Raw genomic sequence first — 8,923 nt, 5'->3', positions numbered from 1 at the left:
GACAGTAAAGAGAATTGCAAGTTTGTTTTATGTGGTCATTATCAATTGTTATTCGATATTAGAAGCATATTGAACTGTGTCATTGGTATCAATCAGAATAGCGGTTGAACTTTGATCGAATGAGTAGGAATTATGTTTTAATATACTAGTAACTGATTTTAAGCTTGTTTTTTATAATCCAGTCCTTGATATCATCGGTACAAGCCTCAATTGCGGTGAACTACTGAAGATGAATTAGTATAAAAGAAAGCAAGGTAAATTCGATTATTATCTGCGTATTAGCGGAGGGTAGGTTGTACACGAACGAGGTTTTGTAACAATGATATACAGATTATGAATAAGATTAGACCAGATACTAAACCCTGTAGCACCCAGAACGTAGATGACACGTCCCAATCTTCAAAACAAGACCCTGGAGCCGCAAAACCATAAACAAAAACCATCTTTGGCAAGATATGCTGTGCGTCACTCAATAGGCCTGTCGTTACATTTTTTTTTTAAAAAGATAGATACAATTATCTTATTGTCAGAAAAAGTTACCAAAACGAATTGCAATACGTTGCGTCTGAATACACAACATTATCATCGTGTTGCATGAGATTATCAAGTACGTGGTTTGTGTTGCTGATGAACAATATGTTTCTGACCCTGTGGTAGAATAGAATTAAATTATGAATACCATTGTATTATGGTTTATCTGCAACGTATTTCCGCACCACGGATTGTATTATAACAATTAACATTCAGAAGGCACGAGTTTGCACATTCAATCCGCGACCGTAATCCTTCTCCTTAATATCCACTGTTTCGGGTGCATACCGACAATAAATAAATTAATCTGCAAAAGGAATGAATTGAATCAATCTGACAGCAGGTACCAAATATAAAAGTTTTAAAATCGGACGAAAAACGTTATTCTTATTTTCAATAAGAAGTCGAAAAAAACGTATCCTTACCAAAATTTACAAAAATATTCACTAAAATAAAAAAAATGAAGTTGTTGTCACAAAATGACCAATCTGACGGAAGTCTGCCCAAAGTGTCACCATATAACATACCAAAGCAAGTGGGCACTTCATTTTCAATTATAAAAAAATAGCACTTGTTTTCCAAAATGGACAAAATATTCACTAACAAAGTCGAAAATGTGACGCCGATGACGGAAAACTATTGTCAATCAATGACATGAATAGTCCCGCTCGTCAAATTCAACAGCAGACCTGATTATTGGTTTGTTAAATTTTGCCTAAAAACACATGATTGATAAAATTCAGTGTGGGTGGAAGATATTAAACGTGGAAAAACACACATTCAGCACACATACACAAAGACAAGACACACATGCAATCAAAAATCAGAGACAGGTATTATACAAAACGTATTTAAATCCCGCACGTTAGCTGTACAATGTGTGCATTGAATATATTAGCTATACATAGAACGTTTTTGTTCCATTTCTAAAACTTTATAAACAACATCAAAAAGCTGACATGTCTCTGAACTTATCAGCAACATTTGGATAAACAGCTTTGATTTGAACTAAAGGCAAATTATTAGTGAACTGCATTCCCAGTTTATTATTTATCCACGTAATTGTCATTTTTCATTGAACCTTACCTTGTAATTGACATGCTAATAATAACACTGAATAAAACAAACAGCAGTTCATGTTATTGCTGTACGCGTTTTAAAATAATGTAAAACCATTTTTTTTAGAATAAGGCACGAATTAAAGAGCTGTTAAACTTTAAAACAACGAACAAGCATACACGTCCTACTACGATCAGTTGCCGATTTGGCAGTCATGTTGGCTACAGCGAATCCATTATTGCGGCTGGTCGAGTGTTCAGACATCCACGATACGGGTTCAATGTGTCGTCATGGTAAATAACGCCGCATGGACGGGTCACTGTACACTCATATTATACCCACGATAAACATTTTATGAAGGCGTCGTAAAAAGCGCCAGCTACGACACTATGAGTTTAAAAATTAAAGTCGACTTAATTCGGCATGGCATATAGGTGGTCATGACAAAAATGAAAAGGGGACAAGTTCAGATTATACAGAATACAGCGTTTGACCAAAATACATCAAAATAGTCAACGCCACATTGTAACTTCAATTGACTATGTATAAAAAATTGATAAGTTTTTTTTTTCTTTGTTTAAACGTTTGTCCATACAAATTAATTTTAGTGCTGTGGTTGGCGCATCTGGAAGAACATACAGTAATCAGAACAGTTATAGAAATTCGGCCAGTAATACTGAAAAAACGTGGAGGGCTGGAACCAGTCACGTGACATTATTCAAAACTGAAAAGTGTCAAGAGTATCATACAATGTGGTGAATAGAATGAAAAGAGAACAATAGAAAACCTTTAAGATTCAAATTGTCAAAAAGTTAAATCTTATAATCTGCGACTGTTAACCAACACTTAATCGTCAAATTAGTTTCCCCTTGAAGTTAGGGGATAACCTCACATCGTTATTGGATTAAAACTTCCAGAATGTGCCACCATTACAAAAAACGGGTGTAAAAAGACAAAAATCTTCAATAAAATATCACATATTGAAAACATGTACTTTAGAATTAGTAACGTTTCAAGCGAGATACGATAAAGAACAACGATTTGTCACTACGGAAAAACCAAGGGGTTATGTGTGAAACGGACATGGAAGTAAATTATGACTTAAACAGAGAGTCAGTGATGGAAGACGGCAATTCCCATTTCCACGTTGATGGCGGTATGATACAGATTGAACACTGACGACGGAGTAGATTTTACACAATTACATAACACGAGCGGCAATTCACTCGAATCCCGATTGAAGCGTTCAATACATTGCAACTGCCCAAAAATATAGAAACATCAAAACATATTTTTAACAAATGAAAATAAAAAAAAAATGTTTATATACATCGTGAGTGTTTTTTACAAGAATTCTAGAAAAAGTGTTTTTCTCATATACATAGAAATGAAAATATTTCGCAAAAAAGAATGGATTTTGTGAATATTATAGATTTTCGAAAACGTCAGTTGTCATAAAAATAGTACTTATTATATTTACATGTTGTTTTTACATAATTACTAAAGCGATTTTTTTTACATACAATCAATACTTACACTACTAATAATTATGAACTAACTGACTATAATATTATACTATATTAGATTAATTAACATTCACGAAGTAGGGGTAACTGGGGGATGTAAATGACGCTGAAGTTCAGGTGAAGCTAGCCTCCGTCGGGGTGGCGACTGTTGGCGAATACGACCACTAGAGCCACGTCTCGGCGTTGGTGTCGCTGTTCTGGCATAATAATCGGCTTCTTGTTGATGCTGACGTGCGAGGCATTCTGCCAAGACCGTGGGTAAACTATCAAGCTGCGTTTGTATTCTATCTAGCTGCTCCTCGATTCTTACCACTCTGTCTTCTAATTCACCATTGGAGCCATGTAAATCTGATACCAACTCGAACATGGAAGTTTGTGTCTAAAAATATAATGAAGAAGTGTGAATCAAAACGAGGCAAATAGCCCATGATGCAATTCAATAGTTATACTGGATTAGATCAGTTGTGAATTAACAATTAGTTGGGGGATTGATTGAACAACCCCAAGGAAGGTGCTACGTTATTATATCTTTGTGAAATCCAAAAAATCCTAGCCCCGATCTGACACAATAATTATTTCATGCGACTAGTCATGCATTCAAGTTGTTATTATCAAGCACACCAACAAGTAGCTAGGGTAGCTGTTTAACAGACATCATAGAGACCACGTAACTTCCTTCACGAAATCACAACATTCACATCAGGGGTACCACAAACACGTAAATTGTATAGACACGATATCACCTGACAGGAGAAACAAAATACACACAACGACTGATCAGCAAAGTTTAATAACACAATGCAGCTGTTCACTAAAGGTGATATGTGAGAGGGTGCAGGTTTCAAACTCAATTGTATAAATGCACTGGCGTGCATAAATTAATAATTAAACAACAAACAAACAAACAATTAAATAAGGAGTGGACAAAGCACACCACACAAATAATAAAGTTGAAAAAAAAATACAAACTGAAAAAGCAGCCCACCTCCAAAACCTTCATTGAAAAGTAGAATCCATGAAAGAAATAAAAAGTATAATAAGAAAAGTGAATAAATCAATGAAAATAATTGCATAAATAATATTAGTAGTAACTCGTGTGTATTCCGCTGCTCCTGTGAGTTGACATCGTGCTGTCACGTGATTTCATTTATGCAATAGGGCGAATAGATATTCCAATAAAAATACGGTACCACTGTTACAACAGAACTGATCTTCGTTTATTGAATCTTCTTAAAAATTAATCACATAATACTCAAGTGGATTCCGTGAAATACTGGCCAAAATAACTGACGCAGTTTATTTATTTTTTATTTGTTTTTGAATCGCAATGAGAACAATCAGGCTAGCATAATACCTTTTAGCACCAAACCCTTTACAATAGCCGTAAGGAACGAATGATGTTGACGATGCATACGGGCACATATAATCCAAAGCGATGTGCATTGTCACACGTGACGTAAAACTCGAGTTTGTTATTCCGCAAATTGAGTGCTCAGTTAAAATATATCGGTCAGGGATACCATTTCGTTTTCCATTAAAAACTATCGATTGTATTTAATGCGAATGACAAAGGTAGACCGACGAATTTAATTTTTTTTTGAGAATTAAAAAGTCCAGTCCATGCACGTTTGAAGTATTATAAAGAGCAGAAGGAAATCTAGTGAGGCATTTGAATTTCCAAATTTGAAAAAGCATATATGTATTTAAGATACAGCAGAATTCACGCCCCATTGGTCGCGAACTGACAGAGTTAGTATAAATAAATTATAAAATAAAAAAAAAGGAAATTAAAAAACAAAACACATAAAGGGAAACTATGAGTTACAGTACATCAATTTGACGAATCTGGTGCTGAAAGGTACCTGCTTAAAATTCTCGGGAGGTGTTGAAGTATAGATAGCCATGCTATTCAATGAATGGTCTTCTAACATTGGCTAATGACACGGACGGAGAAAATTTAATTAAATATGAAAAAAATTGCTTCAATTTTACAATTTACAATTTTTGTAAGAATGACTGACAACATAACTACAACTATTGATGTATTGGAGGAATGTTAAATGAACACTAATTAAAAAAATAATATCAACACAGGAAACTTAATCTGTAAAAGAAGAAGGTGAAAAACTGCGACATTGAGTGACTCACATAGTACAGAATTCATACGATAATGACGAGTATTGATGAGATAAAAAAATCTTAATCAAGTGATACCAATTGCATACTGATGCAATAACGCATTCGAAATGCCGATATATATATAAGATGATGTCACGTGACTTATATATATAGTACTCACTTTAGCCATGTCAACTAGAGTATTCGCCTGGTCTGCTAGCTTCCTCTGGTCCATCTTTGTTTTTCGGAGTCTAAGATACGAAGAAGATATAAGTGACATACTACACAGGTATGTGGGTGTAAATAGGGAATCGGCAAGCATACATCATGTCTACCATTCAAATGTCTCATCCCAGTCAGGCAAATATTGGATTATGTTTTTGAGATACTTTCTATAGTAGATTTGTAATGTACATTTGAGATCAAAATAAATAGACTAATGCTTTGTGAGTTTCGTATCGTGGGTAGGTATGAATTATTCTAGTGATATGTATTCCAAAATGCCTCAGATTTTCTTTTTTTGGGATGTTTATTATTTATGTAATGGATATTACATTCAAGCAATATACATCTCCATATAGAGGTCTTTACATAGTTAATGATGCTGTATAAAATTTGGTGAAGAGGCTGGCGTGGGTAAAATATAACTGTTACATTATTGCTCAATGGTTGAATCATGTTATTTTGAGCAATGTCTCAGTTAAGTAGGCTGTGGTAGCCATTTTTATCGAGCTCCTTTGCACACCAGTTTAGAAAATGTTAGCCATTTTGTTGAGAGCATGTCCGTAAACCACTGACATGATGGAAAGTGATGATATGATGGACTATTGCCATATTAACTGGATATTTATCCGCCCATGTGCCGGGTACAATAATTGTACGTCGATTTACTTTTGAATGAACACATGTTTAAATGTAACCTTCTAAACTTGCATATAAACCTACTTGTGGATGGCACTCAGGAATTTCCGTTGATGAGATCTCACTCGCATGGCGTTCACCTTCTTGGCTAACTTGGTATACTTGTAAATAAGCCATGTTTCACGTAGAACATTGGCAGCAGCGTTTTTCACCTGCAACCAATCATGGTTTGAGTTACAACGCCGTAGTCGTATTGCAGTACGTTCGTGTAAACAAAAACATGTATTTTTCACACGTTGTATGCGTTGCATGGGACCCTCGTGTAACATGACACAGATAGATGAATGTGGCGCTCTGACTCAACAACTGGGTTTTCTATAATTATACACCACACTTAATTTAATCGTTCTTCCCTTTGAGTCAGGTTGAAGTGACTTGCAATATTGTGTCTGATTGGACACCTAACCCTTACACCTGAAAATCAAGCTAATCGGAACCACTTGTTTGTTGAAATGTTTCTGGGACATATAACATTCTGCCTTATATACATGTTCGATTTAGCTGGTCATTAACCTTCTTTTGAATTAGAGTATTTCAACAGGGTGTGATAAAATAACATAAACGTAAAATTTCACAATAATCCCTTGGGGTCACAATAATGGCTTACCCTTTTTGTGAGCTGCGTGTCCATCATAAAATTGTGAACATGTTTTTCAGCTCTTGTAAGTTCCAGTTTTCTGGCCAAAACAGCCACGACAAGGGCCGTGCAGCCAGCACCCTAAATTTGATGAAAAACGACATTATTAGGTAACTGTACTGTGGGTTATTCATCTGCAACTAAAAGTAATTAAATTAACGATTATCGATATATATTTGTGAATGTTGTTGGTGTTGTTGTGTGTGTGTGTGTGTGTGTGGGGGGAGTGACAAGAAAAATGAACATCCAACAAGGTTGGGTTACTTGAGAAAGTACCCTAGAAATTCGAGATGTTTAGATTGGCAATGCGTCCATCGTGTTAATACACAGCTATATATTGCTACCACGCCAGCTCTGGTGCAGGCAATATAATCTCTCAGTGACTTGTACCACGCGACAGCGAGTAAACCAGGCTGATATTCCGAACTCGTTCGAAAATTCCCAAGCTATTTGTTTTTATTTATTTTATTCCGTGATTAAATATTCTCAGCATGCTTGCATGAAGCAAATTCTGCTAGCAGTTTATAAATTATAAGTTGACATGGGTATGAGTCAGTGGCCACGGAGGTGCACGATGGGATAGATGTAAATAAAATGAATAATGATGACATATTGTAATTAGGCTTGTGTGTACATTGATATCAGCGAATCAACTTACTGGAACATATTTAAATGCACTTCTGGAAAACACTGACTACTCCTCCACATACAACTTCGGTTTTTAACAACCACACACGGAATAATACAGTAAATGCAATGCAATACAATGCACGCCCGTACGTGGGAGCATGCACAACCATTAGAAAGCTGAATACATCCGACTAATTACGTCCTCCAACTTGTGTTTATTTCAATATTGGAATTATTTTTTTAGCGAATACGATGTGGAAAACCCACGGCACTGGACGTAACTTTGGGTTTAATAAGGTTTATGTGTCAATAAACGCTGACACGTCTGTTTTCAGTTTGGGAAGTTGTTTTGGTTTGAACTGAATAGATGATTCGTCTACGCATGTAAGGTCACTTGGGGTCAACCGGAATCCAATTTGCCACAACAGACGTCGGAATATATTTATATACTATTGATGTGTTATATTATCGTGTACACCCTCCGAATGAAATTTAATCACGTATTCGAAGTTGTTGCCAGGACGACCAGCAAGAGATAAAACTGACTCACGCGATAGTCGAAATCTAACACCACAAGGAATCGAAATTGATCTTAAAATTGCACTGAATAGAAATCCATGACGTCATCATATGCATACACGCGTTCTATTCAACGTTTGCTTCAAACATGACGTCATTATAAATTCAAACAAACCTATGTTTTCTTTTAATATTTTTATTTTTTCAAGTTTAATAAATTGAGTTTATACTATTATCAATATACACAATATATATATATATATATAATTAGAACTAATTGACTCCCACAATAGTGGGCGACTCACTGTGAGTGGGCTTAGCGAGATATTCATACACACAGGATGGATAAAAATAACCGTACAAATATATGTACACCATATGGCGTCATACATTAAGCTTTTACGAAGAAAAAGTCGTTTATCGTCCACTCTGATCTGTAAGATGTCATTAAAGTGTTCTGTATGACGCATGAATTTCACGTTAATTTTTATTTTCTTTCATCAGGTTTGGATGGACAGTTACACGTTATGCTTTGATGATTACCAGTGGAGATCAGTCTTGCTTGTCGCAGAGACTAGAATTAGGTCATTCGGGGAAATTCTTTGAGGCACTTGCGTGGGTGGAATGCGTGAACCTTAAATACGTACGGTTTACATTTATTGGAGAAAACAAATATTAACAACCTCTTATGATAATAAATACAGCACCTGGTAAATATATATATATATATATATATATATATATATATATATATATATATATATATATATATATATATATATATATATATATATATATATATATATATATATATATATATATATATATATAAACGTTTACTAGGCCGAAGGTCATGACCTTTATCATAGTTACAAGACCTCTTAACATTTAGAATTTCCGAGTGATTACAATGATGTTCGACAGGTGCACCTCGTGAATTCGTATGCATATTTCTAGTTAGGTAATATGTAAGATAGTACCG

The 8,923-nt window shown here is 35.1% G+C and overlaps 1 protein-coding gene across 2 annotated transcripts in view; it reads right to left on the bottom strand.

Annotated features, from left to right (window-relative positions):
• Positions 1–1,367: 1,367 nt before the first annotated feature.
• Positions 1,368–8,923, bottom strand: part of LOC100372125 (small conductance calcium-activated potassium channel protein 1-like) — a 60,209-nt gene continuing 52,653 nt past the window's right edge. Inside the window, exons 6-9 of one of the 2 annotated variants that reach the window (XM_002736164.4) lie at positions 6,763–6,873; positions 6,180–6,307; positions 5,416–5,485; positions 1,368–3,495 (exon numbers count right to left, since the gene is read on the bottom strand). In XM_002736164.4, the coding sequence (XP_002736210.3) occupies positions 3,187–3,495; positions 5,416–5,485; positions 6,180–6,307; positions 6,763–6,873 (618 nt within the window). In that variant the 3' untranslated portion in view covers positions 1,368–3,186. Of the gene's footprint in view, positions 4,111–5,415; positions 5,486–6,179; positions 6,308–6,762; positions 6,874–8,923 lie in introns of both variants that reach the window. The other variant, XM_085506929.1, reaches the window with a different exon arrangement.

This window comes from Saccoglossus kowalevskii, chromosome 13 (genome assembly GCF_978046115.1).
Source record: "Saccoglossus kowalevskii chromosome 13, keSacKowa6.1, whole genome shotgun sequence".
Classification (NCBI taxonomy): Eukaryota; Metazoa; Hemichordata; class Enteropneusta; family Harrimaniidae; genus Saccoglossus; species Saccoglossus kowalevskii.
The sequence above is the reverse complement of the archived record's forward strand: the minus strand, read 5'-3'. Positions and strand labels throughout refer to the sequence as shown.